The sequence below is a fragment of the Macrobrachium rosenbergii genome, chromosome 48 (assembly GCF_040412425.1).
Source record: "Macrobrachium rosenbergii isolate ZJJX-2024 chromosome 48, ASM4041242v1, whole genome shotgun sequence".
Classification (NCBI taxonomy): domain Eukaryota; kingdom Metazoa; phylum Arthropoda; class Malacostraca; order Decapoda; family Palaemonidae; genus Macrobrachium; species Macrobrachium rosenbergii.
The window spans coordinates 58,879,470-58,899,289 of record NC_089788.1 but is presented as its reverse complement, the minus strand read 5'-3'; the positions used below and the strand labels follow the sequence as shown (position 1 = coordinate 58,899,289).

At 38.7% G+C, this 19,820-nt stretch overlaps 1 protein-coding gene across 3 annotated transcripts in view; it reads left to right on the top strand.

The window, feature by feature from the left end:
* hop (tyrosine-protein kinase hopscotch) overlaps positions 1–19,820 on the top strand; it is a 111,117-nt gene that overhangs the window by 48,280 nt on the left and 43,017 nt on the right. For all 3 annotated transcript variants that reach the window (XM_067091877.1, XM_067091879.1, XM_067091878.1), the window contains exons 9-11: positions 3,202–3,393; positions 7,600–7,713; positions 16,950–17,141. In XM_067091877.1, the coding sequence (XP_066947978.1) occupies positions 3,202–3,393; positions 7,600–7,713; positions 16,950–17,141 (498 nt within the window). The remainder of the gene's footprint in view (positions 1–3,201; positions 3,394–7,599; positions 7,714–16,949; positions 17,142–19,820) is intronic.

Sequence of the window (19,820 nt, the reverse complement as noted above, 5' to 3'; positions counted from 1 at the left end):
GAATGCAAAAGAGTCTTTGTAGCAGTAACCAGATCAGCCATAGAAGACTTCAGGAGCTCTCTTGCAGTCACTTTCAGTATAGATGGAGATAGAATGGAGACAAGGTAGAACCTTGTATGGAACTCAGGAGTGCCTGTCCCATCTCGGACTTCAAACATAGTGGTGCTAAAGTCCTGGGTAGCCACATTTAGCAGAAGCTTTTCCATTTAAAGGGAAGGACAAATGTCGCCCTTTCAATTGTGGAATAGTCAGACACGGGGGTGGCTGAAATAAATGGCTTTGTTTCTGCCATTGTCTCCTTCCCAGTAACTGTGAAGTTCTGAAAATCTGCCTTCGCCTGATTCACAGATTTAAAAGTGAAGGGGCAGGAGGCGGGTGCCACCTGGAATGGGTGCTGATTCTCTATGGTTACTGAAGCACCATAATGTTTGTTGAAATGGTAAAGGTGGCGTCAATCACCTTGGTCACCATGCCGGCTGAGGGGATGACTACTTCTTTTGGCAGTTTCTATACAATGAAAAGAGAGACCAAGTGCCATTCCATAAGGGAGAAGTCAGTTCTGTCCCAGATTACTGCATTTCACCTCAATCATTGTCATTCACTTGTTAATGAAGTATTCGCCACCCAGCAAAAAGAGACAGTGTCAGTATCAGTTTGGAATGCTAAGACCTGCTGGTACAGTATTACTGGAGCAGGAGGGGTATCCCTTTAGGAGTCAAGGTCTGATGCAAGAGATGATCTAGGAGACCAACTCTTCTATTTCATAGCCTTGTGCTTTTGGGTAGCTTGCTTGGAGGACCTTATTTTCTCAGCAAGAGTACCCACGTCCGTGCTGGTGGTCCTGGAAGGGCTTTTTAGCCTCCTAATGGCTGAAAATGTCTTTGTAACAATGTCTAATTTTATATCTGTAACAATGTCCGATTTTATATCCAAGGCTGCTTTGAATTCCCAACAGGAATCTTCACTAATGTCCAGAATATGGTCAGGTTCAGCATCAAGAAATTCCTTGGTACTTCACAAGACGTCCTTACAGATCTCCTTCGTAAACTCCACCATCAGCCAGAATCTCCTCCAGGGGAACATCTGACTGGGTGGGTTGAGCCAGAGCAGCTGTATCATTGCCACCCTTGTACTTCTTTGTCATGTTCAACTATTGAATTAGATGCTAATATTACTGTATATTAAAGTTTAATTATATTATTGTAAACTTGTGTTTTCCTTAGCACGCTGGCACCACATTGATGCCGTGCTTTTGGAGATGCCCCTTTGCTATGACTGTCATGGGCTTTCCACTTCTCCATAATGTGACAGTCTCAATCCTCTTGACAACTGATAGAGGATTTTTAGGCATTTCTAATCATTAAGCATGCAGGAGCACAAAAAAATGGCATACAAAAATTACAAGAAGGGCCAAGAGCAAATACATTGACATCCACACCCTTTGACTGCTTATCCAGCACTGCCTATCTAGACAAGAAGAGGCTACCATTCTCAGACCCATGACACTGCCAGATGTACGATTGAATGAAGAAGAAACACATTGCTCTTGGATTGCAAAAAAAGATCAAAAGCATATTTCCTCATGAAATGGGGTTGCGTTCGAGTTGTTTTTGCAGTGACTGTATCAGTATCTGTTTTAGTAAGGGCACAATAAGAGATTAGCTCAATTAGGGGTTCATGAAGGTATTGAATGATAACAGTGAAACCCTGTATATATCCGGTTGTCGCCTGTCCTTGGAAGATATACTAATAAAGGAGAAGTCAGGGAGGTTTCGTTGGTGTCTGAACAAGTGCCGTATCACCCCTCCCCTTTCATAAGTCTACCTTGAACCCACCTGCTTCTCCTAGGTTGTTGTTCTCTCACCCCTCCCTTGCTCAGTCCAAGGAGGGTATGTACAGACTAGACAATAATCAGCCTGTTCACCTTGTGTGTGGTCTGTTGTTTGTGTGCCTGCCTTCCCCATCACTTCTTCTTTGGTCCCTACATCTGCTGTTATTACTCTGAGACTTCCCCTGGAGACAGAGGAGCTGCCGAAGGTGTGCAACCTACTCTGGACAGTCTGGGGATCCTTCCCAGTATGACTTCCTGGATCTTGTGGCTTTGGCCTAAAGGTCCCCACTTAGATCCGTTTCGTAGAACCTCATCACTTTGGCAGTTGCTGCCTCTCCCTAATTCAGAATGTGCTACAGTCATGGATCCTTCTCCTCCTCTTCCTCCTCCTCCTCCTCCATTGAAAGCATAGGAAGAAAACCCAGAAGCAGCCTTCTGTAAGAAGGCTGAGAAGTCTTCTCATGATTGTCATTCTTCTGTTTGGGGTGACAGCTCTTGTTTGTTGGGGCAGGTGGTCATGGATGCTGGTGGTGCTTTGGTGCTCGAGTCTACCTGTGACCTGTCCATCACATTCATTCTTTGCTTATTGTCGGCCTGCTTTGCAGCCTCATAGTACTCAATTGCTCTGTTATTCTTGAGGCTGGGGAAAGTCCTGTAGGAAGACTTTCCTCCTGCCAGGGGTGGCTTTGGCTACAGTCCTGGTGTATCCTATGCCCTCACTCCAAGTTGGGTCTGTGTTCAGGAGCCTTGAGAGGCCTGGGAGTCCATCAGTATGATGCCTTTGTTTTGGGGGGTTGTTCGTTTGGCTATATCACCTGCCATTTCTTGGTATAGGTCCTTCTTTCCTGTTTCACTGAATTGCCTTCAACTCATACCCTTCCAATCCAGCTGTTGTTTAAAGGCTAGGCTTGGTATGATTTGAAATTCAGTACCTTAAGCAAAGTTAATAAGTAACTACAGTATAAGTAGTATTGTATTTGATAAATTGTTTTATTAAGTAATGGTAAAATTTTGAAAAATTCTTGTTACAGTACTCTACTGTGGTGGAAAGCAAAAGACAAAAACAGCAGATTATCTGAAGATGGCTTTGTAGATAGTACCTAATAGTTAGTTTACTGTAATTGGGTGTTACTTTACTTTTTAACCACTATTTATCTAAAGTGTACTTGATATTCTGCCACTTTTGATGGTCTGGTATCTATTCAGTTCCCATAATGCTGATTTAATTGACTTTTACTGTTTCTTTTTTGTTTGCTGCTTATAGGAAACTTTATTTCATAACTGTTGCAAATTTAGTTTTATAGTTTCTGTAAGAATTGATTTTGGGTTTTTGTAATAGCCAAAAAGTTTATACAATTGTATTTTTTCAGGTTTGTATTAAAGACAAAGACAGAACTTACAGCAGCATTGCAGTCATGTTAAAGGAATTGTGCAAGTCTGAAGATCCAACACTAAAAATAACACGTATTTTGCCCCCATCAGATTATGACAATGCAGAACCACTACTGCTAAGTGCAAGTCAAGATAAGAATATTCAGAGTAACAATCAAACTGGTCCAATGGTAAGTTTAGACCATGCATCCTTCTCCTTAGCCATTTTTTTCTTCTAAACCTTAAATTATTAAGCAGGAATCACTTAGTTCAGTAAAGAGTACACTTTTCTTTTTCTTTTTTTTAGAAAATAGACATGTTTGTGCTGCAATATTATTTTAATAATAGGAGTGGAAAGTTTTTTTTTTGCCTGATGCTTTGTATGAAGACAAATATATCAAATAAAATCTCAGATGTACGATGAAATTTTGAGGTCAGGAAAAAGAATGACTTTTATAAATGGAAAGTGTCCTGTCGCACATTAAATTTCTAGTTGATGGACTCATTTTAAGAGAATTCTTTCAGTAAGGGTTGACACATCCTCCAACACAAAAGAATCCAGGCTACTCAGCCTAGTCATCTCTTTTAAACTGACTGGATTCAGAATGTTGCATAGTTCTTGAAGTTCTACAGTTGGTTTGGTTAGCTACTCATGGCTATGGAAACTGTTCCCATTTGGCAACGTCATTCACATATTCTGTCCTCATAGTGAATAAGAAAGGCCCTTTCACTAACATTTATCAAAAAAAGCCTTTTGCCGGGTATATTATAAGACTCCTAGGACTTAATTCAAGGGTTTGTTCTTGAAGGAGACCCCACTCGACTTAGGGCCACTTAGATTTGGAATTCATTCCCCGGTTCATATCCAGGAGTCCTGCATGTTTTTCTTTCTCTTTGCCTGAGATGGTGTGCATTTGTCCCCATTCATAAAACTTTTGTCGCGATAAATAGGTAAAGGTATAATTTCTTATTCAGGGTGTTCGAAAACTGACAGACCATATTAAAACTTTAAGTAACATTTTATCAAAATCTGTCTGTGCTTGTATGCAGAGCCATACTTATGATTTCTTGTAGGGGTTGTGTATGCTCTCTCTCTCTCTCTCTCTCTCTCTCTCTCTCTCTCTCTCTCTCTCTCTCTCTCTCTCTCTCTCTCTCTCTCTCTCTCTCTCTAGTGGTCATAGAATTCCTTGTGTTGAGGAAGCTTGTTTTGTAAGTTTAATTTTTGATAGGAAACTTTCTTGGGTTCTCCATCAGAAACATTAAAACAAAATGCATCAGAGTTATGCTTATCCTGAAAGTCATATCTTACAGTAATCGAGTAGCTCATAGACTTGTAATACCAAATCTCTATAAAGCTCATATTATTTTCAAGCTTTCATGTGGATGTGAAAGATATTCATATACTGTATTCAGGTACACCTAACCTGCTAAAAATGTTTGATGTAGTCTGTGATGTTGGCCTTCATTTGGCAACTGGAACATTTTAGTCCTAACCAGTTTCTCCTCTGTTGATGATGGAGAGATACCTCTTTATTGCCATCGATAACTCCCATACTGGTTTAGGGTACAAATAGTATTAGGTTTCCAGAAATACCTGTCACCACCTCAGTGTGGTTTTTGAAGTATGCTCTCCACAAGTGGTGTGTTGGTTCAGGTGGGATCATCATTATGTGAAGCTTTTGCTAACAAGCAGCATCACATCAATGTTTTCTTTGATCATGAGAAGGCTTATGATACAACATGGCGATATGGCATTCTGAGGATTCTTTATCAAGGATTTTTTAAAAGACAGGTTATTTCAGGTTCAGGTTTGGGCAACAATGTCAGACGTATTCAACCAAGAAGAAGGAGTTCCACAGGGAAGTGTTCTAAGTGTAACCTTCTTTGCTTTAGCAATCAATGGGGTATCCAAAATAATTCACCCAGATGTAACTTATATTCTGTTTGTTGATGACCTTTCAATATCTTTTTTCAGCAACAAGGGTGGCAGTAGCTGAATGTCTCCTTCAGCTCTGCATTGATAGTACATGTATAGTGAAGTGGGCTGAGATGAGCAGTTTTAGGTTTTCAGCAAGTAAAACGGTAATCATGCACTTTTGCCACATAGGAGGATTCTATCCTGATCCAGAATTGTTTATACATGGGCAGGGAATTGCATGTGTTGGTGAAACAAGGTTTCTTGGGTTGATTTTTGATAGCAAGCTGACTTGGAGTCCACATCTGAAGTATATTAAGACAAAATGCTTGAAAGCAGTGAATCTCTTGAAAGTTCTGTCCCGCACTTTGTGGGGTGCAGACCAAACTCAGATGTTGAGACTATGCAAAACTTTAGTCTTTTCAAAATTAACTTCTAGGTGTAAAGTGTACATCTCAGCAAAGCCTAATAGCCTTAAAATGCCTAATTCAATCCATCATGGAGAAGTAAGATCAGGAGAATTTAAATCATCTCCCACTAATGGCATGCTTGTGGATGTTGGTGAGATGCCTCTGGATCTACTTTACTAACATGTACTGGTTCAGAGCTGGTACAGGTTTCAGAGGCTCCCTAAGTCCTTAACTAGCATTTGTATCAGAAATGAAAGGCATTGGCAATTTTATGAAAATCACCCCAAGGAACCTCAACCATCCGCTTTTAACACCCAACTCAGTTTTTGCATGTTTTCCCCAGTAACTTGTTTTCTTTAGAGAAGCTTGTTCCTCCCATGCAACTCCACCAGCACACATTTTAGTTGTATCTGAAGTAGCACTGGTCACCCTCCATAGATCTTCCCTACCTGCATGCGCCTTTCAGCAAAGAGGATGTGACCATTTGGTGGATAGGCAGCAGGAACATCAGTGTGGGAATTCTTTGGAACTCCCCACCTCTGGGGATGCTTCAGGGTTGTGGACATTGGATAGGTGGTAGGTCATCCAGTGGCGTTGATGAATAACAACACTACCATACTGGCATATGTCAACAAGCAGTGGGGAAGTCTCCCTTCCTCAGTTGGCAAGGCTGTTGCACAAGTAAATGGATTGCCCAGCTGTTAGGGGCTATCATTCATTTACTTGCAGGAGGAATGTCATGGCTAACTAACTAAGGGCAGAATGTAGGAACAAAACTGTCCCTACACCCTCATGTGGTGGGAAGGCTGTTCCAGCTTTGAGGATCACTTGTAATTGATCAGTTCATCACACAGCTAAACGAAAAGCTCTTGGTGTTCTGCTCTCTCAATCTGGACACTTGGGCTGCAGTGGAGATGCCTGTCATCATTCTTGGGACCATCTGGACGTTTTATGTGTTCACCCCTTCAACTTGATCCATCAGCTGGTCATTTGTGTACTGATCGCCACAGGACTCATTGGCCCAAGCTTATTTGTTGGGGCTCATCATTTTGGGGAAAAGAGAGATTTCTCCTGTGGCCCACTCTTCTGGGTCAGCCCTACTTGCTAGGGTACTACCAGTCCTTGGATTGCAATGCCATCATGGGTGGAGGCTATCTGGCAGCACCTGTGAGAGAGAGCCTTTACTCACAGAACTGCTCAGCGCATGTCCTGTACAGCATGTTGGTCATCAGCAGCTTTGTATCAGGGAAGCAGACCATCTTCTTTTGTTGTGTCATGAGAGGGATCTCTTTCTAGTTGGAGACTGTTCAGCAGATTACATACTTCTTGTTCCCCTTTTGTTGAGACAAGTTCTTCTTAGTCTCAGCACTTGAAGCTATCACTCACCATAGAGCTAAGTGATCTGGCTGAAGGGCATAGACACCTTACCATTGTCAGAGTTGTCTATGCTCGGGATGATCTTTGAACATTCTTGAGCATTGAGTGAGCAATAGGTACCCCCTACCTATCACCTACTTCCCATTAATTAACCCTCTCAGATTTTAGAGGATCCCAGAATTCTTCTGTGTTCAATCACACTTTGACTGCGTAAGGAAATAGTTCTGTTGGGAATAGGATGATGTCATTTGATGTCATCAGAATAAAAAAGTATTAACTACCTTGTTAGCAAGCTGCAATGACCCATGTCAGCAGGTGCTGGGAATATTCCTTTATTGAAGAATTTGTGCTTGTTTACTTAGGAAAAATACAATTTACCAAATAATTTGTTATTTTTGTATACTGTATTGTGTTCTTAGAGCATCATACAAACATGTTTCAGTACTCACACTGTTAGTAAATGTCCAGTTCAGCTGTTCCAAATAGATGTCTACATATTTTGAATGATAGTACAGTAATTATAATTTGTTTCGGTCAAATACTTTGTTAAGAGCCTTGATAGTGCTTGTTTCTTTATTTTCATTGACTTTCAAATGTCACACTGTATTGCATATAAACGTGTAGTCAAGTTTACCATTCCTGTAAAACTAAAAAAGTGTACACTTTTCAAATTGTCAATTTTGTACATTTTTCAGGTCATAAGCATGGATCATTTGACATCATCAGAAAGCAAGATCATTAGGGGCAAATTTTCAAATGTTTATGTTGCTCAGTGGAGTACAAAAGATAACACGGAAGTTGCTGTGAAAGTAAGTACTTCAAAACAATATTGCTCTCCCAATTTAATCAGCTATTTATAATTAGTTTTATGTTTTCCTAAGGCTGCTGCTTTTGATTTTTCAGTTTATTTTTGTGGGTGTATTATTCGTAGTACTTGAGAGGAATATTTCCATTTCCTACCTGCCAGAACAGATGTGAAGCAGATCTTTTGATCATTATTTAGGCTCTTCAAAATGAGTGTGGTTGCTCTGTGAATAATGTGATGAACCACACTTTGTTCTACAGGTTCTATTAAAAAAAAAAGGAATGGGACTGGACTGACTGAAGGAAGGAGCTTAACAAAACCACTGAAGCACCTTAAAACTAATTTATTATTTACAGTAATTTACGGTAGGTACAAGTGAGTCAGGGCCAGGTGAGGATACGCTTAACCAGTTAAATAAACATTACAAATAACAGAGGCAACAATATATAAAACCAGTAAAGTAAATGTTACAGCATAACAAATACAAAATCAAGCAGCATAATAAATAATACAAGAGCAGCAAAATAGATAACACCCAAGCAGCACACCACAAAAACAGACAGACTCGAAGAGTAGCGGAGACAGTCACCACTGTCAATGAGGATGCAGACAAACAGACAAAGACGGTCAAGGCATCAAGACAGCCACTGGCTGCGGAACAGGAACACATCCACAAAACAGATGACCCCGATTGAGTCATCGAGACAGCTATTTGCTGCCAAAGGAACAAATCCTGACACAGATGACCATGGGTAAGCCATCGAACATCCTCATGCTGCCATCAGGGAACATGTCACACTGACAGACGAAGAGGTCCTCCACCTCCCGCCGAAGCCAACAGGTAGGTAATACCTGTCATCCATCCAAATGACTCCCTGCTGCTCTGCTGCCGAGATACCAATTCTCTGCTGCTATGAACCTGACTGGCTGCCATACCAAACCAGACTGCCGCTATCAACACGAAGGCAACAGATGTCAACTTCACAACCACAATAAAAAAACAAACACCACCGGATAAGGAGACAACACCCACAACAAGGGAACAATCTGCGAACGATTGTCCCAAGAACAAAGCAACCTCCGAACCTTACAGTAAATAAATCATTTGCAAGAGGTTAAGAAAAAGTAGCAGTGGCAAAAGTCAAACTATAGTATGTGTGTTAATGTATGCTTGCTCCCAAGATAATTGCTGACTGCCATTAGGTAGGCCCTTCAAAGTAGAAACATTGGTGATAGCTGCATGTGTTATAATACATGCAACATTTCATTTTACCTCTTCCATAATGAGAACTGACTCTCATGAGAAATGTTATAGGTAGAGACCTAGACTTGATATGAGTTTAGGTAGACAGTACCCAGAACACAGAGGGTAATGGGAGGAACTCACTTTACATCCAACCTCATGCAGAGAAAAGTAGAAATAAAAATGATTATCATAATGATGATGATAACTTCTTTATTGTATACTTGCTTGAATCTGTTTCAGTTAATTGAAAGATGTTTTTATTTTTGTTGTAATTTATGCCAATCAAACATATTTTGAGGTTATTTTCTATCTGTTCTCTTGTACCCAATAGTCTGCTGGGAATCAACAAGTAGCAGAGACCACCTCTCTAAGCTTCTCAAAGGGTGGTTACTAAGGACTTTCTGGCAAGCCTTAGGGCAGCCCAGGGAGTCTCACCCTTGGGGACTTTAGTTTCAGCAAAATTACCCTCATTTCCTGTTACTAGAAGGAATCCTGTTTAGCAGTGGACCCCTCTGTTGCTGCTGCTGCTGCTGCTGTTGCTGCTGTAGAGGTGTAGCCAGATTCAGTGAAATGCAGCTGTGCTTCCTTGCACCATATCTTCATCCTCAAGCTATATTTCTTTCTCTTGACCTTTCCTTCTTCCATTGCTTCCAACCTTTGGTCAGTTAAGAGATTGGGAGAAGGCGTGAGAGTCTTCATATGTTAAGTCCTTTGAGATTTACCAAGAGTATTTTTTCCCGTACAGAAGGGAATGCTGGTACGTGTACTTGTCTGGAAAGACCAGATCTGGATCTTCTTCATCATACTTCCTTAGGGCAACAACAGGAAAACCAAGCCTTCTGGGGATCTTACCATCCATATTCTTCTGAACTGATCTGGTTTGGTCTCTTACTTCAAGGATTCCATTCTTCCTTGCTCTGGTACTGATTCCAGTCATATTGGCTTGCTTATCAGGAAACATAGATGCATTATCATCCACCTAGGCTTGGTATATCTCCTTGGGTACCTGGATTTGAGTCATGGGTTGCTGGAGCAGTACCATCCTTCAAGTAAAAGGGGTCCATAGTAACTCAGAATAAACAAACTACAAACTTTTACTTAATCAGGGTTTTTGTGTTACAAACAAAATTCCTTTTGTCTTTGAGAGACATGGAGACTGATCCCCAAGATCTGTTTGATTGAATAACTAGAATTTGTGAGTTAGCTAGTTATAAAAGAGGTCTGGTTAGACAAATCATTTATAACTAACTAACTCACACAAATTTTAGTTATTCAATCCTTTCCACATAAATTGAGATTGAAGCTGATTATAAGCAGCATAGAGTAATGGGTTTGTGGTGATAAAAATACAGTTTTTTGAAAACAAAAATATTTTTCTGACAAAACCATTACATGTACTTACATTGTAATGTAAATTCCTTTCTCCTAGCCATGGAGATCTACTTATTATTATTATTTTTTTTTTATTTATTTATTTATTTATTTATTTTTTTTTTTGAAGAAGACATTCTTTGAGGGAAATTGGTATCCTGCTGAGCCAATAGTACACCTTCTCAGCTTTGTGTATAAGTTTCTTTGTTTCAGCAGGTAAGTTATAAAGCTGCTGACCGAAGTTCATTTATCATCCTGACGTTCCAGTAGACCAAGTTACCGTTTACAAAGGGTGATTGGTATAAGGTTACATACTTGGTACGTTTATTCTGGAAAACAGGTTTACAAACAAGGGGGACAACTTTTTATTGGATAATCACGGCCAGAGAGCTCTCCTATTGGCTCCAAATCTGGCCGAGCAACAGAGGTACTGATTGGCTGGTGCTGGGGGTTCTGCTCACTGTGCTTGCTGCTCGAGGAGGAGAGTAACTGTTTCATTATCCCAGGCATGCCCTGTTCTCTGACGGTGGTCAGAAGGAGGTCTCCTGAGTAACATTAAGTGTGGGTTTCTACAGAAAAATGGTGGGAGCCTCCTTGTAGCAAAGGCAGCAGTGGTCCATGTCGCTGTCAAGGATTGTGGTGTTTCTGACCATCTGCTGGCATTGGGGGAAGCTGCTATTATCAGAGATAAGAAATTAATAGAACCTTAGTTTTGTCCAATAAATTAAGATGCAAGTAACTTGCTGAAGACCAAATGGGAGAACAGTATTCAAAATATGGTAGAATAAAAGAATAAAAACATTTCCTATGGAGAGACAGGTCTTAGTAGGTCTCAAAAAATCTAGAAAGATTTTCTCAGGATACTTTTTCTTTGTGCACTTGAAGGAGAGGTAGACCAGATATGTTTCTTGGAAGTGAATTTGCAACCAAAAATGACACCAAGAATTTAAATGAGTTGCATTTTGTAAAAGAAATGTAGCAATGAAAAGAATCTTTATTAGGGGATGGATCCAACATCCTAGACCTGCTAACAATTGCACTTTGAGTTTTGTTATGGGTTAACTTCATCCCCAACATTTTGCACCATGATCATTTTTAGCTAAATCTTTAATATTAGAATAAGCAACCACTGGTCAGTACTCAAGTTAGTGGAACAATACATAGAGCATAGCATTTTTTTTTTGCATAGCAACAAGCTTGTTTTCAAGGCCAAATTGCTTATCATGTGATATAATCAATCCTGTAGTCACTATGATACCCCTCAGCAATTATTCCTAGCAGTCTGTTAGGTAATCGTTCAGTAATGATAATAAGAACTGGTTTAGTACTTCATTTTGTTTTAAGTTTGGAAACAAGTGTCCCATGATTATTAACATTTTTGAAAACAGCTATAAAGGTAACGCTAATGCAAACTCCATGAACTGTCAAACTGCAAGCTAGAGAACAGATGACTTCTTTTAGCATTTCCATCCAGGCGCTTCACAAACAGATGTTCAAAAGACATTAAGTAATTTGGTTATTATATGTATGTGCTGTGCTGCTGACTAATCAGTGTTTTCTTTCTTTTTAAGATGGAGTGAAGCATCTGAAATAATCTTGTAGGAATGAAAAATTAGAAATTGTAAGTGATGGGTTTGTGTGAAAAAATTGATTTTGTTAAGTAAAATTATATTTTCAGTAATATGCATTATATGTAAATCTAAGATGATTATTAAAGTGTTTATACAGTAACCCCCCGTATTCGCAGTCTCACAATTCACGGACTCACTGATTCGCAGATTTCTATATGGAACATATACACGCATTCACTGAAAATTCGCCCATTCGCGATATTTTTCACTGAGAAATATTCTCTAATTACTGTATTTTCATTTATCATTTTCATGACTAAATGCACTTTTTGTGGTAAAACTTAAAATACTCAGATACCAGGTAGTGCTCGAGTTATGATATTTCAATTTTGCGATGTGGTAAGCAATTAATACCGATACAGGCAGTCCCCGGTTATCGGCGGGGTTCCGTTCCTGACAGTGTGACGATAACCGAAAATCGCCGCTAACCGAAAATCGGCGATAATAGCACTGGTCCCTGTTTAGCGGCACCGATAACCGGTTAGCGGCGCTGATAACCGGTGATCAGCGCCGCCGATAACCGGTTATCAGCGACGAAAATCTGGTTATCGTCATCGCTAGAAAAGCGTGGTAAAACCAGATCGCCGGTAACCAAGGCTGCTGATAACCGGGTACTGCCTGTACAACAACATTTAGGAAATATTTTTAAATTTTCGCGTGGGCGCAGGCAGCAGCTCACAATCAGGCAGCTAGAGATACCAAATTACAATAGACCAACTTCCTTTCCTCCATCTATTTATCCCATCTTCTAGTTAAAAAAGTAAAGGAGAAAGGTAAAAGCGTAAATGCATACGGCCATAGACAACGGGGTGAGAAACTGTTGTTTTGCTTATAACTGAATCGGATAACAAAAGCAGTTTTGCTTGTATTTCAACCATAGTACGGTAGTAAACAGTTACTGTAGTTATAGTACAAATGACGTAAAGTAGAATAGGACTGATATATTTTTACATTATACCCTTATTCAGTATGGATAAAATAATGGTAAGGAAATATACTGCTAAATTTAAGCTGCAAGTTGTAGCTGAAGTGAGAAAACAATGTTCAAGCTGCTAATGACTATAAATTATTGTGCTTCGGCAACATGGATGAAACTCAACCATAATTAAAATTGGAGAGAAAGTGTTTTACTCAAAACTACTGGGCGTGAAAGAACACATATTACTGCTATTTTTACACCAATAAATGGTAAATATGTAAAGCTCATATTATGATGAAATCAAGTGAAAATAGCAAACAGAATCTTGATTTGTTTTTTTACACAAAACAAACATGCCCCCAAACAGCCAATGTCGTCTATTAATGAAAAAAATAGCTCAGTTATTTTCACAACGAGACGTATTTAAGTTATATTTGACTTAAAAACACTTTGTATAAAAAAAAATAACCTTGCTCCATATAAATAAAGTATCTAGAGATTCATTTCATTTACGCAACTAGAAGCAAGAAAAGCGCTCTGAACTGAGTTAAATACTGCGAAATAAACTTACCGTGTAATTGATTTCCAAACCAAAACATTAAGGGCTATGATTGCAATTTATAATACAAAAGCAATATAAGAATATATACAGTATTATTGGATACAGTGAATTAAAGCATAACATTTTAGAAGATCCATGGAAAAGATGCATATTCGTTATGTTGATGTTTGTATAATATGATGTTATGTGAATATAGAGTACACTATAATGTAGGCCAGGCTATCGTATATGTATACAGTATACCATAGTGTAGGCTAAGCTAATTCTTGTTTGTTATTCAGTTTCTCTTTGTATTGAATTATCCTAAGTCACTCTGCATGAACCTCCAGAATTAGCTGATACTGTATTAATAATTACTATACCGGTGTATGTATAAAGTATACTTTATAGTGTAGGCTAGGGTACCATATATATATACATGGCACTGAATACCCTATGTAGGCTAGGCTATATTCAAGATAAGTTTTCCAACAAACGATGAGTTTTTTGGAATCTAACTCCATCGTAAGTAGGATAATACCTGTATAAGCATTTTTAGTTTTTTTTGTGTTTGAACTGCCAAAATAGGCAGTTCTAAGTGTTTTTAGAAAGGTTCCAAGTATTTGCGGATTTTAGCTATTCGGGGGGTGTTAACTGTAATTTTTGATAGCGTAGTCGCTGTCTCGTCCTCAAAGGAATTACCCCCCATGGTGTGCCAGTGCTCCCATGGTGACTAGACTAGTATCAAAGAAATATTTTTCTAGCCTGGTCTTGTAGCCGGGTATTGTGTCGTAATGAAAACACTATGACACGTGATAGAGTATAATGGACTCAAAGATAAGAGGGCATTTTCCCTTATCTTCAGCGAAGCTGAACCCAGTTTTTCCTACGTCAAAACTGCAAGAAGTGACTATTGCGCATGCGCGTCTGCCATCTTGTTTTATGACCGGGCAGGCAAAAAGACCATCTCCACCCTCTTCTAGCACAAGTGATACGCTTCACCCGTCAGTGCTCCTTACTGTTTTCAAGAGTGTAAAGCAGCAAGTATTATGGAAACATCCAAACACGAAAGTTAAGTGCTTATTTTTAAACTCGAGTTTTAAAAATTGTTAGTTTTAACTGTGGAACAAATGCCTTTTGTGTATAGATTCCCGAAAACTGAACTTTGTTTTCGGAGCACATGGTCGGTGTCTTCAGAGCACATGGCCGGTGCCCTCTCATGATCTCTGTTAGTTGCGAAAGTTTTAAAAATTTGATGTTTTGATCATTCAGTTTATAATGTGTAACCAAAGAAATGTTCCACAATTTAGTATTAATTTAGATAATCCTTTCAGATAACGGTGTCCCCAATAGCCTAGGCGGTAGCCTACAGAGACGGTAGCCTAACAAATTCAGTCAGAATAATGTTAATGTAGTAGATGTTGTCCATAGCCTATATCCTAGGATTACATATCCTAAAGGTGATTTAAATATTCTGGGGTAGAGATTAACCCAATTTAAGGTAAGTAAGAACCTTTTAAAACATATTCTTTTACTGAACTAGGCAGCAGCCCAGTTTACACCAAGGATCCTAGAATTCAGTAAACAGGAAACTAAACATTTTCCCTTCTGTATAACCGCGGAACTTGCGTATGATCCATATAATCTAGGGCTAGGCAGTAGCTATATTAGTTTAAGTTAAACTTACAAAAACACCCCATTATTGGACAATCACTACTAGTTAGTAATCTTCTAGATGATAATCTAGAACCAGATGAAAATAGTAACCTATGCAAGATGAGATAGTAGCCTAGCCTCAAGGCTACATACTAAGGCATTTGTGTTTTATGTAACCATACCCTTGTGAAATAATTAGCACAGATTAGGCAGTATCCTAGATTAGAATAAGTGATAACCTGACTATAAGAGTTTACATTATTGGCCTACTACATTATATCATAGACCAAATAACCTAGGAGTGGATACAATCAGGGAAGTTGTCAACCTGGGCTAGACAAACATAGTAGCCTAACTGTGCTTACTTATTAGCAAATTGCTAAATCTAAATTTTAAGAGCTTAAGCCTTTTGTCACCTGTCAATTTCTTTGGTAAAGCTCCTTTGAGGACGAGACAGCGACTACGCTATCAAAAAACAGGTTTTGACGTAGGAAAAACCTATTTTTGGTAGTCGCTGTTGAGTCCTCAAAACCCTCCCACTTCCCTGACAAAAGACATGGGATTTGGGCAAGGGATAATCCTACATTGACCAGCAGAGGGTAATGGAGATGGTCTTTTTGCCTGCCCAGTTGTAAAACAAGACGGCAGACGCGCATGCGCAATAGTCACTTCTTGCAGTTTTGACGTAGGAAAAACTGGGTTCAGCTTTGCTGAAGATAAGGGAAAATGCCCTCTTATCTTTGAGTCCATTATACTCTATCACGTGTCATAGTGTTTTCATTACGACACAATACCCGGCTACAAGACCAGGCTAGAAAAATATTTCTTTGATACTAGTCTAGTCACCATAGGAGCACTGGCACACCATGGGGGGTAACTCCTTTGAGGACTCAACAGCGACTACCAAAAATAGGTTTTTCCTACGTCAAAACCTGTTATTTAGCTCACAGAATTACTGAGCTTATTTGCTGTCATAAGCTTAAAAAGCTTTATATATGTGTATAAAAATGTATGTATGCATGTATGTATGTTCCAGCATAACTCTGAAATGCATTGAGCAATTTCAACCAAACTTGGTATACATACGACTTAGTATCTGGAAAAGAATACTGTAGGGGGTAAGACATCACTAGCACCAAAGGAGGTAGGGGAAGGGCTTACAATATAGAAAAGAATACTGTGGGGGTAAGGCATTGGTGGCATCAAAGGGGATAGGGGTTGGGAAGGGGGTGACAGAGAGTGAGAGAGAGAGAGAGTAGAGGGGGTGTTAGGGAGAAGAAAGAGGGAAAGAGACAGGAAGGGTTGGAGAGAGAGAGGGAGGGAGAGGAAGTGAGAGAGTAGAGGGGGGTGTTAGGGAGGAGAAAGAGGAAAAAGTGAGTGAGAGAGAGAGAGAGAGTAGAGGCGTATTAAGGAGGAGAAAGAGGGAAAAAGTGAGGGAGAGTTGAAGAGAGAGAGAGAAAGTTTATCAGTTGTCATGATAAATGCTCATCTATTTTCTTGCTTATCTACCTGAAAGAGATGGAGAATCTTAGAGTATCTCACTAATGGTTTCATCTGATAGGGGTGGGGGATTAGCCTGTTGATTTTAACCAAGCAGTGAACAGACGCATGTGGGTTTTTCTGTCTTCTTTCTTTCTCCACCACAGCTGTGACCACAGTGGGTGACTAAGAACTGGATACTTATTCCACTTCTTAGGTGAACAGAGGCACACTGGATTTTAAGGAATGCTTCCATATGGTTCCTCCTCATCTGAATTCAGAATTGAAGTGTGTTCATTCAGTTGAGCTAGCAGTACTAGTAGACTAATTTTTCTCCACTGAATTAACTTTCATATAAGTTGGTAATATAACTATGCATGTATTTTGTCTTTTGCAGATGCCGAAGTTGAATGATGTTGGTGACAGTGATCGTCTTCTGGTAATGATGAACGAGGTTGCATTTGTTAATTGTGAATGCATTGTCAGCATACTAGGAGTAACACTGACTCCCTTGGCTCTAGTCATGGAATATCTCCCACTAGGACCTCTAGACAAATACCTACAAGCTCAAAGAGTACACATGAGAGAGGTATTTATTTGCCTACCTTGGAAATTAACTGTTAATGTTTTTTGAAGTTGTCATCAATTATTTATCTACGTAGGTCATATTATGATATTCATTGATATATGAAATATGTAACTGTAACACTTATGTGAAACAAATGAATCATGAATGCCACTAAATTTTGGTAAAATGTATAAAACACTAGGGGAGAATAGTAAATGTTAGTAAGGTGGGCTACTTTGGGCATCAGAAGAGTTAGAGGACCAGACATACTTGGCTGACAAGTGTGTAAAGGGAATCTGGAGGTAAATGGAGATTTGCAGATGACAAATTATGGGAATGATTTGATTGGCAGAATTTCACAGAGGCCCTTTGTATCACTAGGCATTGAAGGCAGTTTCGGTTATATATATATATATATATATATATATATATATATATATATATATATATATATATATATATATATATATATATATATATATATATATATATATATTATATATATATATATATTATATATATATATATATATATATATATATATATATATATATATATATATATATATATATATATATATATATGTATATATATATATATATATATATATATATATATATATATATATATATATATATATATATATATATATATATATATGTGTGTGTGTGTTGCTTGGGTCGGTCGGTTAATTAGTTTATTACTTATTTTATTGGATTTATGTCGCCTTGCTTTCCTAAGACCCACACAGTTCTGTCAATTAAGGCTAAAATTAAACTCTAAAGGACAGATACCGAATAGATTAGGTCGCCAGCTGAAAACTAGTATAACAGGGAATAGAGGTTTATTGCATCCACATGAATTAATTCAGCAAACCTGTTGGAAGACTAGTTTCAACAAAAGTAAAAATAAAAAGAAATGGATCATTTACAGGAGCTAACAGCAGCTCAGAATATTAGTCCTAATCAAGACAAAATACCTCAATGCTAAGTAGAAATGAATGCAACAGATTAATATGCCTCTTCAAACACGTTTATAAGGCAGTTGAATGCAGTAAATGTTGAAATGAGGCTTCTTGGCACTGATGATGCGTATTCTTCTCCAAGCAAGAGGAACTGTCCAGCCTCAAGGAGTACATATTCCTGGAAAATACTTATCCAGATGACAATCTTGCACTACAGAAACTCTCACTTGTCATTACTTAATCACAGGGGGATGAATCTTGTATCAAGAATAATACTTTTAACACCATGGAGATTTCATTAGACAACAATAGTTGTACTTAATATATGACTTCATAAATGGGATATGTTTTACTAGGAGTTCTTAGTCAGGGAGTGTTGAAGAGATGAAAATTTGAACAAGGAAAATGAGAGTTTCAGTTGAAGGGAAAGAGAACTGGGGGGGTAATTGTCACAATCAGACTTACCACTGGGTGAGATAATGCAGTGATCACTTGCATTAAGATTCCTTGGTCCGTTTGGAATAACAGTTTTCTCCTTAATGTTAGAGACAAAGGGGGAGAGACAAAGTGGGCTTGGAGAATGGTCTGAGCACGTCCTAACAGTAGGATATCTGCTGAGAGAGTCTCATGATGCGTGGGTGACTTCTGGCTGCTTGCTTCAGGCTCCTCCTACCCAGGGTCTGGCCTGAAATGACAATAGACTCGCCAGTACACAGGGCAAAGGAGACTAAGCTGTAGGAAAAATATCTCTAAGGTCTGTCCTAGCAAAACCTATCCCTGAGTTATGGCCTTGTGAGCTAAAATTCTTTCCCGTTGACCGGTGGTCGACTCTAGTTTGAAAACACCTGTATTTCCCGCCTAACTTCCTCTCATGTGAGCAGCCTGCCTTGTCTGCCCTTCACTTTAAGAAAACTTAATTTATTTTTCTACCAAGAGGCAAGGAAGGAAGGTCAAACAGCAAATATTTATAATTATATATATATATATATATATATATATATATATATATATATATATATATATATATATATATATATATATATATATACATATATACAGTACTATGTATATTTATCTTTTATCATCGTAATATGTATAAAAAAACTATCGTCCCAACATTTTTAATTGTTTAAACAATGCAAAGAACTCAGTTCAGTCCTTTCTCTCTCTCTCTCTCTCTCTCTCTCTCTCTCTCTCTCTCTCTCTCTCTCTCTCTCTCTCTCTGCTTTGTGAGGGAGTTTCTCCTCTTTTTATGTTTATTGATACTGTATATTCTTATAACCTAGTTTTGTCAATTAATCTTTACTCACCTTTGTGTACCGTATGTGCTGTTACTAGTGTATTCTCTCTCTCTCTCTCTCTCTCTCTCTCTCTCTCTCTCTCTCTCTCTCTCTCTCTCTCTCTCTCCATGACAACAGATATTGGCTGGTAGGGTTGGAAGGAGACAATCAAACAGCAGGGTACCAGCTCTCCTCAATGCTGATTGGTTTGAAATAGGCAGTTACATAAAAGCTTTTTTAAGAGGGGGGTTCCAGTATATCGCAGATTTTCGGTATTCGTGGGTGGTTGTGGTCCCTAACCCCTGCAAATATGGGAGGTTGACTGTATAGGCCTACCTTATATTCAACTGTTTTATTGTAGTTCTTGTTGTGGTTATTCTTGTTTTTGTTGTTGCTGTTATGGTTCTTGTAGTGTCTGAACATTTTTATATGGTGACCTAATATTGCAGAATAAAT